Raw genomic sequence first — 17,724 nt, 5'->3', positions numbered from 1 at the left:
TTTATTTTCTTCCAATTCATTCTTTTTGGACTTGTAAAATAGAGGTGTGTTTCTTTTGCATGTTCCAAGATCTGAATTCTTGTATTTTTTGTTCCACAGGTTACCTACATCTCACACATGCTTTAATGTACTTTTGCTTCCGGAGTACTCAAGCAAAGAAAAGCTTAAAGAAAGATTACTGAAGGCCATCACATATGCCAAAGGATTTGGCATGCTGTAATAAGTATAACAAAAGGGATTTAAAAATGATGGTGATGATGTCCCTGTCCAAAAAGGCCATAAGATAGTGAGCTACAGTAGTCACCTGTGTTTGTGCCTCCCTTCTTTACTGGGGACATTGGGCTGGAACAGCAGATTTCAGCTGCTTATATGAACAAAATCTTTATTTTTTCTTTTAGCGTGAAAGTGTTACATATTCTTTCACTTGTATGTACAGAGAGGTTTTCCTGAATATTTATTTTAAGGGTTAAATCACTTTTGCTTGTGTTTATTACTGCTTGAAGTTGAGCCTTTTTGAGTATTTACAAGAAAACAAACTGTACTCTCCCAAGGAAAATATTGCCATCATTTGTAGACCATGTAACCTTCAAGTATGTGCTATATTTTTGTCCCTGTATCTAATCAAATCAAGAACTGTACTTTTTGAAGAGTTTGCTTTTGAAACTTGAAGTCTTGAAAAACAGTGTGATGCAATTACTGCTGTTCTAGCCCCCAAAGAGTTTCTGTGCAAAATCTTAAGAATCAATAAAGATGGAAGGGAGAACTTGGAATGTTAAATTGCAGCCTTGAGAACTTTACTTTAGTCACAGCACAACAATTAAAATTCATTTCACTATATGTTGTCTTCACATGTCTTGTAATAAACTGTGTTTTTAATTAGGAAACATTTCTTAGCATATGAAAGGGTAGAAATTTTAGTTACTTTTTTAAAAAAGAAGTTTACTGGGGAAAGTGCATTTTCAACTGAACAGCTTTAGAGTAGGGAGTGAAGTGTCTGGAAAAATATAGGAAGTTTTTGCTATATTATAAACAAAGCATGTGGAAGTGCACTTAAAATGAAGTTCTATTCTTAATTGCCTATTATGTTGACATTTAAAATAGACAATCCAAAGTCTTCCCTACATGTTATGTCATCATCATTTATTTAATGAATCATTTTTCCTATCTTATCAAGGCACATGATCAGTGTTGCACCATAGTCTAAAGGGATGGCTACTGTATTTTAATCTCATCTAACAATAAGCAAAATTGAACAATATTAAACGTGAGGCCTACTTCATGTTGTACACTTCCAACCATTAAATAAACTGTTAGAAAGTAAGTACTAAGGTTATGTTCATCTACTACATAAAGTATTCAGTAGGTTTTTAATTTAACTCTACAAATCATATCAGAAATAAATCCTTTACCTTTCTTAGTCTGTGTTTAATGTTAATTTCTCCTGTTGCAATATATGATGAAGGGATTCTGCATTTGTAAGTGCAGATGGAACTGGCATATCTCTTTTCCAATACAAGCTGCAGCGGGTGTGCAGAGCTGAGCTTGTGCCTTGACAATTGCTATAACTGGCTACTACCGATCAAACCCGTGACTGTGTGGAATTGGCATTAAAAGGCTTAGTTTTGAAATCATTGGAAAAAGAAAAGATGTCTTTCAGGACTATTTTAATAAATTCTTTCTAGTAATAGAAACAGACAACTGTTATGTAACTATGATGCTGAATAAAACAATGACCTTTTTTCACCATGGTTCAGTGAAAAAGAAAACAAGTTACTTTCTTACTTTGATAAATTAGATATTAAATGGTTTGATTAGACATCGTTGTAGTACTGAATAATTTGAGGGTTGCAGGTACGGACAGCTCTCTACAAGTGAACTGTTGTGATGTTCCCTTCTCAAATTCAAGCCAGTGCCACATGGCCTGGACACACAGGACTGAAACTTACTGGGGAGGGAGAGGTGCTGTCTTCTGGCCTTTGATCTCAGAGGCCCTTAGGTCCTGCCCTCTTGTATGTCCACCTTGTTGTATGTCCCAGAGGAAGAAAACAAGATACCCTACCTCTCAGTGTAGAGTGGTTGACAACAGTGCCTGCTGAGCCCTTCAAGTTTGGAGCAGCTCTTCCTGTAGGTGGTAACAACATTTACCGAGTGCCTTAAGGTTATTCACTGCAAGCACGAACAGATCATGATACTGCTGTGTGGTATGTACTGTGTTCACAGTCTAATGTGTTAAGTTCTATCCCTGTAACTCTTCTTACTCTAATTTAGCTGTGGTTTGTGGTTGCACCCAGCTGACAGGTGTATGTGATTCATGTTGGGTTTTTTTATATAGGTCTAAAAGCTGTGCAGACAGCATAACTGGGTAGCAATACAAAGTTCTCTTAACTGTTGACATTGTAAATATGCTCTTTCTGTTTCCCTTTAGCATTAAGATTAAAATAGTACATAATTGCATTGGCCTTCAAAAGCATTACTTGTTTTTCAAGGAATCATTTTCAGGTAAGACATAAGTACTTAATATTTGACTAATTTCTCATGTAAATATATACTGCCTCCCCCTGAATACCACTGTATTGAAACCTTATCTCCTTAGGACTGGTGTAAGTGCACTAGTTGTTCCAGTTGATGAGGTTTAATATAAATAAATCTTGAAGTCTTATAGCTGCAGGCTGCACTCCTGTCCTACAGAAGTTTCAGCCAGTGTTCTGTTTGAAGGGGAAAATGTCATTTTAAGTTTGGTTTGGTTTGGGGTTTTTTCCTGGACTCCTGGCACACCTGGAATGTCTTTCACAGTGTCTAGCATAGTTTAGGTCTATAAAACTTGGAGTGTTTAAGTGTTCTTATATATCATGGAAATACCTCTCTTCAATGAGACAGAAGATTTCTCTTCCAAGGCAGTAGTCTGATGACAGTGTGGTGGTGTTCTCTCCACAGGGTGTCTTCAATATGTTGACAGGAAAATATTTCGGACATCTCGGCACTGCCTCATTTGACAAATGAAAAATACCTCTTCAAGCATCTCCTTCTGCACCCTAACAGAGACTGCCTGAATGTTTCCATCCTCTGTGCAAAGGGGCCATCAGGCCCAGATGTGTATTCTACCATCACATGCTTCAAAAATGATAGTAGTGCAAGAGAAGTAATGCCCTGGAAAGAATCATCTTCATGTGGCACTGTTTCAGATTTAATTAGGAGTGAAGAAATGGTTTTGTTTAGCTCTGGAGGTAGGTTAGCACATAATGCTGCATAAACAGGAACAGCTGTCAGCAGTGAGCAGAGTTCAGGTAACTGGAGTAGTGTTTTGTGAACTTCTCACTGGGCTTGTCTTCCATTTGGCGGGCAGCAGCCTGAGACAGGATGGTAGCAGCCAAGGGGACCCCCTCCAACCCTGCATTCTGAGGAAAGCTGATGCTGAAATGGGCCCAGGGCTCCAAGGAACTCCATGGTACAGTAGTCGGTCCATGCCTGTCATCCAACAGTGGCTTCACTGCTGAAGCAGGAGCTTCCTGTCCCATCTGACACCACACAGGTGTGAAGGACCTAGTGGGCTTAGCCTCCAGGGAGATGCAGTGTGAGCTGCCCAGGTGCCTGCTTGGGTTTCTGCTCTGTGAAGCAGGGAATTGGACACAGGTTTCCCTGCTGCTGGATGTTTCCAGGACACAGGTTTCTATGCTGCTGATGTTCTGGAAGAGGACAATCCCTAAATCATCAGCTTTAAGGTGTTTCCGTCACACTGTTATAGCCAGTTACCTCCAGGTAAATTTTTATTCTCACTTGAGGATTAAGAATTTCCTAGTTGCCTCAAGAGGTTTTATGATGAATACGAATTGGGTGGAATGTTTGAGCTATGCTTCATTTATTATGCAGAAAAATGCCATCATTTCAGCCTGCAAGATGAAGCAGGAATTTCTTCCAAGTTAAGCTATTCAAAATCAAGTCTTTCATAAGAGCTGAGTTTATTATGCTTAGTCTGAGTCACAAGGGTTTGTGATAAGTTACTTACAGTTCTTGTTCATAGTTGCAAGTTTACTTAAATTGTCATAAAATTCGCAAGACCATTCGGGACTTAATAAAATTCATTTTTAAAAATTCAGATTTATACTGAATCATGGAACGGATGCTGCTTTGAAAATAAGAGTTGATACTGACATTAGTCTTTAGGTCATTTTTTACCCAGCTGAATTAATTTGGAAAACCCATGAAATGTCAGTATTTTTCTGTAGTGCTCCATCTAAAGATGTCTTCAGGTGTTGGTTTTTATTGTTCTTCTTCATTAACCCAGTTAAAAAGTGTGTGGGAAGGTGGTTTTAATTGCAGATATACAAGTATAGTTTTGTTCTGTTCTGCTGTATTTGTAGGATACATCAAGAGAGTGATTCTGATAAATAGCTGAAGTGTGCATGTGTTCATAGATGTCTTGCTCAATATAGATCCTGTGTTGGGATTTCTGTGTGGAGAAGTGTCTAAGAGACAAAGACATTGGGGATGCAAGTGGAGGGTGGAAATCATCATTCTGTTTTAGAACAATAAGGTTGCATTAGGAATTCCTACATTATTTTGCTGGTTAGGTTTTTGCATAGTTTTGAGACTTAAATATTGAGACCAGAGCTGACTGTGAAAGTCAGCCAATTGCTGGAGTTAGACTTGTGCCCTTTGAAGGACAGGCAGCACAGCTCAACTGCAAACAACTGCACATGCAGGGATCCTGCTGCTCCTGCAGCCTTGGCTCACAGCTTGGACTGACCAGTGTCCAGTGAAGATAAAAACTGCAGAGATTTGTGGTTCAACTGCTACATGCAAGGCTAACATGAAGCCTTTGTTAATATCACCAAAGGCTCTGGTGTATCTGCTGTGCCACTGGGATCGTGTACAGAGAAAATCCTTTAAAACTCCCACTGCAACCTTCTGCTTCCAGACCTGTATAGGACAGAGAGGGAGTAACAGTGCTCAGGAGCACGTGGCCATGAAATGGCAACTGGTTGAACTTCCTTGTCCCAGGCTGAGCTGCCATACATCATGTGTCGCTGCCTTTGATTTAATGTTTCCCTTTGCAAGCACTCTGTGTTTGAGCAGCAAGGGATAAAGATCAGGTAAGCCAATATGTTACTATTGAAGGGGTTTTATTTCCTAATATAATTGATTTTAATTAAAAATTGGAAACTTGGCAGGAGAATGTTTTCTAGATGAAAGGATGTTTTCAAAAGAAAAATCTCCCTTGTGCCATGCACAGATTTTTAATTTTTGTCATCTATGCATGAAGAATACTATGAATTTTGTAGCAAGCCACCTGAAATAAAACAAATGACATTTTGGTTTCTCCAGTATGGGTACTTTCCTTTAAAAGCACAACACAGACCTCTTTGTGAGCATCTGATAAGGGTTGCTCTTGCACTGTTTTTTTGGGTTTTTTTTTACACCTTGAATCTCTCTGGAGAGTGTCTCATTCCCAAACTAAAATGCCCGAGAGTATATCCTTTCTAGCAAAATTCTTGTCTGGCTCATTTGGTGTAGGGGCTGGAGCCCAGCCTCTGCTTTCTGCCTGAGCTGTAGTAGCCAGCAGCCAGCCTGGCTGAGAGCATTGCTCCTCTGCCAGGAGTTGTTCCAGACAACATCCTCAGGCCTTTCAGAAGCAATCCTGCTCCAGACCTGCAGCAGTTTGGACAAGAAGTTTTGTCATCCCAAACAGTTTGCGTGCTAGCTTTGATTTTGGAGGAGAGGATTTCTCACTGTTTAAGCCTTAGGAAAGGTTTCCTGGGTTTGGGACTCTCTTTCTTGGGACTCTCTTTCTAAATATGCTAATCTAGGCTTCTTTTCAGTTAGCGCAGGGAGAGAGAAGTATACAAAATAATTAGACTTTTCCCTTCCCCTTAGCTCATCCTGCACACTCCTACACGAACATTTTACAAATACCTTAGTTTATAGATTTATTTGCACTTAAATAAAATCTGTCCTTTTATATCATACATTTGGAATGAAAAATCTCTACTGAAAACCAAACCCAAGGTGAGCTATTTAGAAAATACCTAGGAGTTTCTTGACATCATACTGAGTTCAGTGGAAGAGCTGGTGGAGAAGCTTTCTTTCGTTTTTGCATTCACCTTTAGAGAATCCCTAATGAGTTAAAGATTTGGATATTGAACATCAAAACATCAACTTTAAATCATTTTCTCTAGGAATCTTGGATCCTGAGCATGATGGCAGCCTCTGGGGTCTCCTACTGGCTGATGGCAGCATCAGTTGGTCTCAGCACCTCACGAGTTTGCACTGAAATTTTCCCTTTGCCCTGCCCAAGTGAGTGAAGCTGTGTAGGACTGAACCCTATATGGAGCAGGCAGCTCTGCTATGCTGCACAACAGGTTTGCCCTCAGCACTGGCAGTGGCTGAGGAGGGGGAACGTGCCCTTCTGGAGTCATTCCAGTTGCCCATTTGTCTGGCTTGGGCCCCTTCTGGCCACCAAAGTATAAATCAGTTTAGAAAACTTTAGGGACTCCCCTGTCTGCTTTCTCTCTCTGGCTCCAGATCACAGCATCCCTTCTGTACCAGCTTCCCTTCCCTGGTGGCAGGAAGCTGAGCAGCTTGGGGTGTCTCCCTTGCCCAGCACATTTGTCACCCCAGCTCCAGGGTGGCTGCAGTTTTGAACTGCCACCAGCTGCCTGGAGGTGCTGCATGGCTCTTTTCTTGCTCCTTTTCTTCCTCACCACACTTACCCTTCTTGGGCTGCCAGTGCTCACAGCTGGTGCAGTCAGATTATGGCAATGAAACTGACAGCCTTGAAGCCCTGAATTGAAAGTGTTTCTGCTTAGGACAGCTCTTTTGTCAATCTGCCTTGAGCCGTGAGCCTTCCCTGTGCTGTCAGTGCTCAGGCTGAACCATGCACCAAGAAGCCTGGCTGTGGCTGACAGGCTAAATGAGCTGTGGAGGCAACCAATATGTTTGGAAAGGCATGAGGTGCTTTTTTAGAAAAGCTCTGCAGCTTTGTGCTGCTAGACATAAGCTTTTTTCCTAACCTTGATGCAAGTGTGGTCAGAGATGCTAAGACACTAGCTTTTATTGCTAAGAGATGAGGCATTGGGTTTTCAGTAGTCAGAACTTAAAATTCCCACCTCTGGATCATTTCCTTCACTGATAGTACCCAAAGCTGCTGCTGTAAGAGAGAGTTTCCTGTGCCAAGCATTGGACCTGCAGCCTGAGGACTTGCTTAAAACAGCCTAAATCTACAAGTAATATGAAAACAGTGGGAATCCCACTGCAGGAAGCTGGGTCAATTATCTGCACTATTCTGCAAGTAAAACATTTGTACTTTGATGAGGAACTGGCAATTGGTTCTCCTAAAAAGAGTAAATCTTTACAGCACAGTTGGTTTGATTCATCAGACCTGGCAGCAGACTACACAAAAAAAATTGGTTGTGTGCTTCTCTGTCTCCTTCTCTGGAAAGGCAAGTAGTGCCCCTGGGTTCTTGCCATGCTACTCACCTGAAGGGGCTGCTGGGGTGTGACTGCTTTGTGTTAGTTCCCCTTCCAGGGCAATGAGGGAATGTTACTGTTGGCTATAAGAATAGAACAGTGTGGGATTTTTTTCTTGTCAGAAAGCTAAAGAAATTACGTATTAAAACAAACAAAAAGCTAGGAAATTAATAGCTATTCAGCAAGTTGCCCATCGCTCTAGAATACAGCCATGCTTTCCCTGTGATGAAAGTTTGTGTTCTTCAGTTGCCGTCTTCCAGAAAGGCTGGTACCAGGCACCACAAATGGAAAGAAAAATGGAATAGCATCCATTAGTAAATTCCTTCCATGTTTCTGCACTTCTGGTTTTAGTACTCTACCCCTGATTTACCTGTACAAATAAGAGAGGTCTCTGTTAGAGCTGGCCGGTGTCCTCAGCCTCTTGGGAAGACAGCCCATGGAAGCTGAGCCATTGGCACTGCAGCCTGCACTCTCCTTGCAAGAGCCCAGGTGATCTCCCAGCTTCTGATGAAGGAGATCTGTGAGAACTGCTGCTGCTTCTGGAGTAAAGCTAATGTTTGTGTTCATCCCTAAAAAACTGCTTAAAGAGTGCAAGCCTTTCCTCCTCCCTTTGCTCCTAGGGCGTGGAAGGGGGAGGATTGCTAACAGAACAGCAGAACTGTATTTGCCGCAGTGAAGCTGCAAGAACAGCTGGCAGCAGCAAGCCTCAGCCCTTGTGAGCTGGAAACTATTGCAAAATCTGAATTTCAGAAACAAAAGGCCTGACCAATTTCAGCCCTAGAACTTGTTCCTCAGAGCTTGTGTGGTTTTCCTCTCTCAGGCACCCTTCTCATGCTCTGGGCTCTGAATGGGATTGGGGAGGAGAGGGGAGTCCCAGATTGATGGCTTCCCTCAGGAAAGCTGCCACAACTGAAATCTTGTGCTTTAACTGTCTGTACAGTTGCCAGATCCATTTAGTGCATAATTTGTTTTGCTCTCAGGGATACATGAGATGTTTTTGCAAATGCTGAATTATGTAGACAAGGGTTTGATTCATTCTGTTTGTTCCAGGTTGGAAACATTAATAGAAGAGCTGGGGGACCTTGAAGCCAAGTGCAAATGCTGTCATCTTGCAAATCTTGAGGGTGAAGAGTAGCTCTCCTTTAGTCCGCCTGTGTCACCTCACTGGACAGCCTGGCCTAGGCTTGGCCTGTGAATGTCTCATCCTTGGTGCTAGCAGTGATACAGACACAAGTGCATCTTCCAAAGCCACCAACACATGGACTTGCTCAGAGAAAGCACTAATGCTTTTGTGGGGGCAAGGACAATGAGCAGTTTGGTTTCTAATATGAAGTAGAGGCCTCATATTGTACATCAATAAATATTTGGCAGGAATGAAACTCTAAAGCCGATGCCTTGGAGAAAAGAGTTTTAAAAACATGACTGTACTTTCCCTGGGCTGTTCTGAAGAAAAAGCTGCACTGTAAAGAAAACCCCAACTCTTGGCTGTACAAACACATGAGCTGTTCTGCTGTTACTGCTGCTTCTGAAGTCCAGTTCATTGAATTTGCCAGGGCAGTTTTCTGCTGTAAAAACTGTAAAGTAAAATAATAGGGGATGAGGGTAAAAGTATGGGGAGAGCACTGAGAGAACTTCAGAGAGGAGCAAGGCTGAAATCGTTTGCTGTCAGGGTAGAGGGTCCACAGCTTGAGGCCCTTTCCCTGGAAAAGCTCACTCCAAGCAGCAGCTGGAGCATGGTGTGTCACTCCACCACCTCTCCTCTCCTTTTGCACGTGGAGCAGATGTTCAGACCTCTCAGACTTTGCCCATCTGGTGTCTCACTCAGCACAGGCAGTTTGGAGAAGCAGTGCCAGCCCATCGCTACCTGCTTAGGCCCACGTGAAGTGAATGCTGTGGCCATTAAAATCTATTTCTAGATTCAGGGCCTATGTTCAAATGCTCTGTAAGCACTGCCCTGTGCCTTCCTTTCTCTTGTAGCAGGGATGAAGAACCAGCCCAGTCTGTGTCAGGCAATTTTTGGTAGGTGATCTGTGTGCAAGTAGTAGAAAGCTGCACACGCTTATTTCTGCCAGACAAGCCACTGTCCCTGCTGTGCCACCCTGCCTGGAGCTGGGAAGGGGAGACAGGTGGCAGCAGCCTGGCAGGCTCTGCCCCATGGGACCTGGAACCCCTTGGGTGGTGGCATAATGGTCAGGCTCCTGTGTGATATCTGCAAATGCAGGGATGATGTCAAAACTGGGCCTGGGACCAAAGCTGTGTGCCAGCTGCCCTGTGGTGAGGGGAGACCACCATCCCCACATAGTTTTCTGTCACTTCAGAACTCTGTTCCAGCTAACAATTTTTTGGGCCATGTAATGGTGATGTGATCAAAGTCTGTCTGAAACACTAAAATCTAAAGGGATATGGGTAAGAGAAAACACAGAGTTGCTTGAACATTACTCAAAATATTTTAATGTACATGCTGTAGCCACATTAAAGAAGAGGAAAAAACATCTTACAGAGATGAAAGACGCCAAAGGATGTGATTTCATCATGCCAGAAGCTGTATGTTTCAAAGTGACTGAAGCCAATAGCATCAAAATGCTCTTTTTCTGGTGTATGAAAACCAGATCAAGAGGCACGGAAAGGGAAGAGCAAATATGTATTTAACTGATAGATTAGACTGTTCTGATCCATCAGGTAAAGACGCAGTCCTGTGGTTTTTAGGGTTTTTAAACAGATATAATTTGGTATAAAGAGTACTTTAAACAGTTTTACTCATATATACCTTGTGGGCTGGAACAGCTGTGCTATGTTGGGTAGATAGTTAGGTATTTACAGAGAATGATGACTGATGGAGAACATGTCAATATGCAAGAAACCCCTACCAGGTACAGTGGGTTTGAGTCACACACCAGTGAATGTCAGCCAAGGTGAGTGTGGTACCTGGCTCTGCCACGATGTGGAAGGTGGAATTTGCAAGCTGAGCAGCCTGTGGCACAGTCTGTGCTCACAGGGGTACCCTGCAGTGAGCCCAGCTCCACCTCAGCCCTGCCTGCCTCTGGGTGGGAATAAGGGCACTACACCCCTGCCAACCCAGCCTCTCAGAGCTCCCCCATTTCTCTCAAGCCCTTAAAGAAAATAAGGACAAGATTCAGCTGATGTAACAATACTTCTGAGTGCCACTGGCCAGAAACAGATCTCAACTACTTTCCAAACCACTTATTACAATCAGTGGATGTTTTGATAATAGAGGTTAAGCCCACTCTAGGGAAGATCTGTAAGTACAGTTGGCTTCTAGGCTAACACTAACAGGAGTTTAGACAAGGGCCATGTGTGGACATTATTATCCAGTTGTCCCTTTGCCAGTGTTGCTGGCAAAGCTCCATTCCTTAATCACTGACAGATTTTTCTCCCTCACCAGGCTCAGAAGTGTCAATAGAAGGGAACAGCTGCTTGTCTGGAGATGAGGACTTAGCAGTTGTACTCAGTTTAGCAAAACTGTCTCTTTTCATTCCACTCCCACCCAGTTAAACCACCCTCTTCTCAAGTGGACTCCTCACCAATTTTCCAACAGGCCATTGATCCCAGATGCTGCCATAACTCAGGCCTGAGGACAAGTAAAGTCAGAGCACTGCCCATAGTAATACCTAATGCCACTGAAAGATCTAATGCCATACATGCTGAACAGCCTCTGCTACTCCATGCTTTTCAAAAGCCAGTGAGATACAGGAGGATGTAACATAGGGAAAGTTGCATGACAGCAAAATACTGTACAGCAAAAAAAAAAAGAAAACTAGTATCTTCTAAATTCTCCCTAACTTAATAGAAACAAAGTAGTGTGACAACTACTTTGGAGAAAAGATGGCAATAAACAGCAAAGGGAGATGGAGTAGACCTCCTTAGAAGAAATAAAAATGAAGAAAACATAGGCCTAAGTGACTGGAATGACTTTGCAACACAGGGCTTGTTCTCCCTGCTTTCTAGAGACCCAGTTGTGGGAGCAAGCTGCTTGGCAGGCAGTGACAGCCTGCCCTGCCAGCCCATGGGATTTCTCAGTAGCCTCCCTCAGGACTGCCCACTTGCCAGGGAGTTCACTCAGCACCCTTCATATGGGAGCTGCACACACCAGAGCCCTCTTTTCCCAGGTTCAGTGAAGCCATATTACTCTTCCACCAGTGAGCTTTAGGGGACTCCTTTCCAAGTGAGGATTTTACCACTGTGGATAGAACTGGGCTAAAAAAAAACCCAGAAGGGATTTTCCCTTCTCTCCCCTGCTGAAGCAGCTGCAGAGCAGCAAAGGCTGTCACAGACCCTGCCAGAAGGGACATGAATGAGCACTGCTACTCTGTCAGCATGGTCCTTTGTGCAGAGCCCAGCTCATTAGAGAGAATCAGACTAAAGCAACTGAACACATGGCTGTTCCAGACACGTGCAGGGTGCACTGCAGTGGCCAGGTACCTGACACTGCTTAGCTGCCACCCACCTGTTTGCACAGATTGTGAAAGAATAAAAATTTTGAGAAACCCAGACATCCATCCATGCATTTAATCAGCTACTGAAGTAGCAAGTTAGAGCAGGGTACCCTATAAACAACTGTTAAGCTCTTAAAAAGGAAAAATTTAATCTACTTCAAGTACAATGCCTTCTTAATGCACGATGCGCAGGAAGAGACAGAGTGTCAAGACCTACAGGTACAAACACAGACATTCTGAGCATGACCTGTAAGAAGCCCACTCTCAGTACAAAAAAGTACCAAGTGCTGGACCAAATCTCCCCACAAGAAGAAGGTGACAGTGTTCTATTTACAAGAAAATACTGCTTCAGTTAAAAATGCTAAAAACCATTCTCTTGAGTTCATATAAAAATAATTATGTCTATGTATGCACACACATATTTACATACATTTATGGCTTTCAGTGCTTCAACTTTCTCCAGTAAATGAGGAAATATAAATACTCCATTACTACTTTTTCTCCTCAGGTTTTTCAGCCTCTGCTTCTGCAACTGATAAACTGCCACTACCGTATTTTTTCACTCGGGTTTCTACTCTGGCAAGTCTCTGTTTCACCTTTTGTTGAGATGCAGTGTATTCTGCCATGAGCCTCGCAAACCTAGTCTGCAGCGTATCCAGAGCTACTTCAAGTCGTCCTATTTTTTCTTCCAAGTCTTTTGGGTCAGCTCCCGCTTTTGCTGCCTCCTCATCTATTAAATTGTCTTTCATCAGAATTTGACGTCCTTTCTCTTCCAGAGCCTTTTTGGCTTCTGGATATTCTGTGAGGGCTTCCATTAAATCATCCTTAGACAAGCAGAACAAATCAGAATAACCAATACTCCTAATGTTGGCTGTCCTCCTGTTGCCAGATTTGCTACCTTTGATGTTTAGGATGCTAATTTCACCAAAGTAGCTGCCATCGCTTAGGACTACAAATTGGGTTATGCCATCATCTGCCACCACAGCCAATTTTCCCTCTTTAATAATGTACATTTCTCTTCCAATATCTCCTTTTTTGCAAATGTAGTCACCAGGACTGAAGACCGTAGGTTTCAGCTTCAGCACCAGCTCAATGAGAAGTCCAGCTTCGCAATCCTGGAATATACGCACTTTCCTCAGTGTGTCCAAATGGACATTGATGGCAATTTCAGCCTTCAACTTGTCAGGCAGATTTTTGAGAACTTCCTTCTCATCTACTGTTTTCTTGTTGGTCCAGAGGTAATCAAACCACTTAATAACCCTGGCTTCCAAGTCCTTAGTCACCTTTCGGAATTGCATGTACTGTTTAATGGAATCCACTTTGGCCTGGAACTCTGCCCTGGAAGCATTCATGTTGGAAATCATGGAGCCGACGTTACCGACAATGGTGGCGAAGATGAGCACGCCCACCAGGAAGTCGATGACCACGAAGAGATACTCCTCGTCCTTCACCGGGGGCGGCGTCTCTCCGATGGTCGTCAGCGTGAGCGTGGACCAGTACAGACTGTAAATGTACTTCCTGGACAGGCGCGCGTACTCCGGAACGGACACGTTGGGATACACCCAGGTGTCGGTTCCAAACCCGATCACCTTCGATATCGCAAAGTATATGCACGCGTTCCAGTGGATGATGATGAGAATGTATAACACCAGATTGCCAATACGGAACATGTTTGGATAATTTGTCCTGGTCTCAGTACGGTCAAAGAACTCAAAGAGCCGAGCGATCCTCAGCAGGCGGTTAAATCGGAGCTCGGGGTAGTTCAAACCAAGCTTGAAATATGCCAGGTCTGTTGGCACAAGAGACAGCACGTCCAGTTTGAACTGCACAGTTTTGGTATAATGTTCTCGTAATTTCTTCTCATCCTGAACTAGCAAGCCTTGTTCAAGGAAGCCTTTGGAGAATAAAAAGATTTTACTTGTTAGAAAAAAAATACCATCAACAGTAGTGAGTGACTTACATTTCAGGCCTAAGAATGTTAAAATTTGTACTGTTATGCCTATGGACATTGAGGTCATTTAATTCCATATTTAAATATTTCAATCAAGTTTCAAAGCTGATATATAATGACTAAGAACAATGACTCTATTATCACCACAGTGCTCCCTGAGGCTTTCCACTCTTTTCTGCAACAGCTGTATCTTTTTCTTTTAAGTATCTCTGCGAAAAAAAGAGGGATATTCAAGTGTCTAATTTTTCATGAATCATTGGCATGAGTCATAACTAAAGTTAAGCAAGTGTGTATAAAATAGGAGTGGAATATTTTAAAATAAATATCAAGAATAAGTAGGTATACTAGATTGCTGGAAACTTTTTCCAAATAATATAGATATCCTTGATATAAAGAAATGCAGTTACCCCCCTCCCTAAGTCATGTTTTTCCTCTTGTGTCCAATGTTAAAACTGACATGATTTTCCTTGGGTCGCACTTTGTGTTTCTAGTGGGAGGGCTACTAAGCAGACTCTCACACATCAACATTTTTTCATTCCAAAGTCTTTGAAAAGTATTACATTAAAAAAATTTACAAGTAGATATAAACTGCGGTGAGAGACCTTTACTGCAGACAGTACAGTCACAGTGCTCTTTTGTGCCTGAGGGCATTAAAAATGTTCCACAAGGAACAGCCTATATGCACTGTAAAATACTTGCTGCAATTGCAATGGAGATATCCAACTGTCAGACCACTGGGCCACTCAGGAGAAAATGTCCACTGAGAAAAAACCAAAACATTCCTGGTATATCCCAGACTATCACATTTTACTAACCCTTTAGCAACCTACAAGGCACCTGTAGCTTTCTCAGGGAAGCCTCTGCTGAGGAGCACCAAGCTGCATTTCTTTGTGCTCTACAGCACAGTATTTCTGGAATGTGTGGTTCATCTGTAAATGCCACATCTATTTGTGTGTATCTGGCTTTGGATCTGCAAACTGGCAGCAACTGCAAATGGAAGTAGTTCCTGTGCCATGCATGTGCTGCCTCCCAGAACACTGCTGAAAAAGCTGGTCAAATATGCCCTTTTGTACAACTAAACAGAAAAGCTGGCCAGAATGATCAATTTCTGATACACAGTTATAAAAAATAACTTTGAAAACACCTTCCTCCTGGAAGGAGATAAAATCTCTTGGCTTTTTGTTCCCTTATGGAACTAAAGTCTTACAGTAAAATAATTTGAAAGCATTAGAACACAGGGTATGCTAAACACAACCACCTGCTGAGACATGACGCTTTTCTGTTTCACAGTGCACAGTCACCAGGTGAACTGCAGTTCAACTGGCCCTGCAGCTAGACAGAAATGCACCATGGAGAAGCTGCTGATCAGAGTAGTCATGGGGCTACCTAGATCTCAGCTCCAAGGCAGACCCTGCCCTCAGACAGCAGAAAGTCTCACTCTTCCCCAGAGGCTTCAGGACCTCTGTCCCCAGGGCAGATGGACTCACACGAAAAGGCAGCAGGCAAAGGCAGAGCCAGGAGGAACTGTTAAGAGACAAAGATTTTGCCACCTAAAAGAAGTGACTTCTTTCTTGGAATGCCTGGAACTACAGCAGACACCTGCACTGAAGCATTTGAGAGACATTTGCTCCAGCAATTCTGCAGTTGCAAGCCAGGCCTGAAAATTCAAATTCCAGTCAGGCTTTAACAGCCATATAATCATTATCAGGATAGCCCATGGAAATTTATAACTTGCTTTGCCTGGACATGCCTAATTTCTGCTCTGTTCTTTCCCATTACATTAACAGATATATAACTGCAGAAGGTAAATTTAGCTGGCACAGTTGACATTTTAACTACATAAAGAAGATGAACACCCCTCCCCATTCTGCCCCAAATACAGCACTCTTGTGATTTTGGCTGGTACCTGAAACTGACTTTCCTGTTGAACAGGGTACATGCGAAGTTTAAGAATTTGGCTTGCTATGGGTTGTATGCTTCCCACATGACAGCATTTTTAGCCCATCTTGTAATTATGTTTACAGCTTCTCACAAGCCATAATTAACATCAAGCTGTCAGCACAACTTTAAATAAATAAATAGATAAAAATGGATAAGATGTTAAAATGAAAGATCTAAAATTACTCCAATTTTTAAATGATCAGTGTTGTTTTGGACCCTTTCAAGGGGTATTTTTAAGCTGTGTCTGTACCAGTGAAGAGAATGAGACAGGAGATGTTTTCTGACCCAAGACCAGCTACCATGACAGCTTTTATTCACATGTAAGTTCTTCCAGGCCCCTCCAAAACCACCACCATGAACAGAACCCAACCTCTGCTGTCCTAGCTGTCCCCAGACACTGGGTGCTCACTGGCATGGACCAAAATGTAAGCACCAAAGTACATCAAGGACTATTCAGCAACTTGGTGACATGGATCACTGCACATCATTGCTTAGGCCTACACTATCACCTTGCTCAGTTTAAAACAGACACCACTTTAAGATTGGACTCTCAGCCTGCCTGGATTGCAGAAACAGGGACAAGAGGCTGATGAGAACACTTCACACACAGCATGGCACAGCCCTCACAGATCCTCTGGGCTCACACTTCCTCCAGGAAGGCAGGACCTAAACAGAGGTTCCTGGGTTAACTCTATCCCATCACCAGGCAGTGGGAAACCCTGCCAGGACCTCGCAGAGGCTGCAGGAAGCACAGATGGTGGCAGAGGGGCCACACTGCCTGTTCCAGGTGTAGGACCACAGACTGAAGGCTGAGACAGGTGCTAGGTCTTGCACTTGACCAACTCAATAACCACTTCTGTCCAGGATGCTGCACAGCTTGGTTAAGAGAACAGCACTTGTGTGGTGCAGTTGGTTTCCTGCCCCAAGTGCCCTATTGTCCCTTCCCCACACAGCCTGTTACAGTGGCTATGCACTCAGCATCTGGCACTCCTGTTACTGACAGAACTGAATTTAGAGACAAGTGAAGAGCAAGTGTTGGAACGTATGGTCTTAAAAAATCCAAGCTGATCAGACACTTCATCTTCCAAAAGCCACCACTGTTGCACTCTGACACGATATTACAGTGGTCATACCTCACAGGGGAATTTTTGTTTCCAGCCTTTAAATACATGCAGTATTAGAAAACAAATCCCAGAAGGACTCACCTGTTCTGAACCTGACAAACATGTCAATAACATAGATAATATCAGAGAGATAATCCAAGAACAGCCACATTTTAACATGGTCCATCTGTAGCTCATCAAAGCAGGCTCTAAAGAAACAAAGATTTTTAAAAAATAAATTAGGCCAACTGCATAAGCAGAGTACTTGCATTACATGCCCTAGCAGCACATTAGTGCACATTTCTGTTCCAGAAATATTGCAGCATATCTCCATGTGCAGACATCTGCACACCAGAGCGATGTCCAAACAGACACCAGGATCTTTCAGAATTCAAAGTGTTCTGGACAGGAATAAAACTCAAACACATAAATGCCACACAAGTGCACTTATGGAGGATTACACATATCCCTACAATCAAAAGTGCATCAGATTTCACGGGATACGTATCTCCATGAAGATAATTCCCAAATAAAAGATTTGTTTCTCAATGGCAAGCCATTCTCATATTTCCCTACCACCTTACACAGTGTAAGGAAACCATTTCTACACCTCACCATCACTTTCACTGAAACTGATTTCTACATTCTACCATGGAAAATAAATACTTGAGTTATAGCTTCTGCCCTTCGAGCATCCAAAAGATGCATTATATGAATTTAAGAGGCCCCACCACTGCCCACATCCCTCCTTTCTCCTCTCCTAGGTGGTGGGAAGCCTTCAACCCTGGGATGCAGGGGCCAGGACACAGCT

The 17,724-nt window shown here is 42.9% G+C and overlaps 2 protein-coding genes across 10 annotated transcripts in view; one reads left to right on the top strand and one right to left on the bottom strand.

Annotated features, from left to right (window-relative positions):
- UBE3A (ubiquitin protein ligase E3A) overlaps positions 1-1,417 on the top strand; it is a 50,475-nt gene extending 49,058 nt beyond the window's left edge. For all 7 annotated transcript variants that reach the window (XM_064408144.1, XM_064408142.1, XM_064408143.1 and 4 more), the window contains one exon: positions 100-1,417. In XM_064408144.1, coding sequence (XP_064264214.1) covers positions 100-220 — 121 coding nt within the window. In that variant the 3' untranslated portion in view covers positions 221-1,417. The remainder of the gene's footprint in view (positions 1-99) is intronic.
- An 8,475-nt stretch (positions 1,418-9,892) lies between these two features.
- CNGA3 (cyclic nucleotide gated channel subunit alpha 3) overlaps positions 9,893-17,724 on the bottom strand; it is a 30,624-nt gene continuing 22,792 nt past the window's right edge. For all 3 annotated transcript variants that reach the window (XM_064408147.1, XM_064408148.1, XM_064408149.1), the window contains 2 exons: positions 17,016-17,122; positions 9,893-13,812 (listed from right to left, as the gene is read on the bottom strand). In XM_064408147.1, the coding sequence (XP_064264217.1) occupies positions 12,410-13,812; positions 17,016-17,122 (1,510 nt within the window). In that variant the 3' untranslated portion in view covers positions 9,893-12,409. The remainder of the gene's footprint in view (positions 13,813-17,015; positions 17,123-17,724) is intronic.

The sequence above is a fragment of the Passer domesticus genome, chromosome 2 (assembly GCF_036417665.1).
Source record: "Passer domesticus isolate bPasDom1 chromosome 2, bPasDom1.hap1, whole genome shotgun sequence".
NCBI classification, from domain to species: domain Eukaryota; kingdom Metazoa; phylum Chordata; class Aves; order Passeriformes; family Passeridae; genus Passer; species Passer domesticus.
The sequence above is the reverse complement of the archived record's forward strand: the minus strand, read 5'-3'. Positions and strand labels throughout refer to the sequence as shown.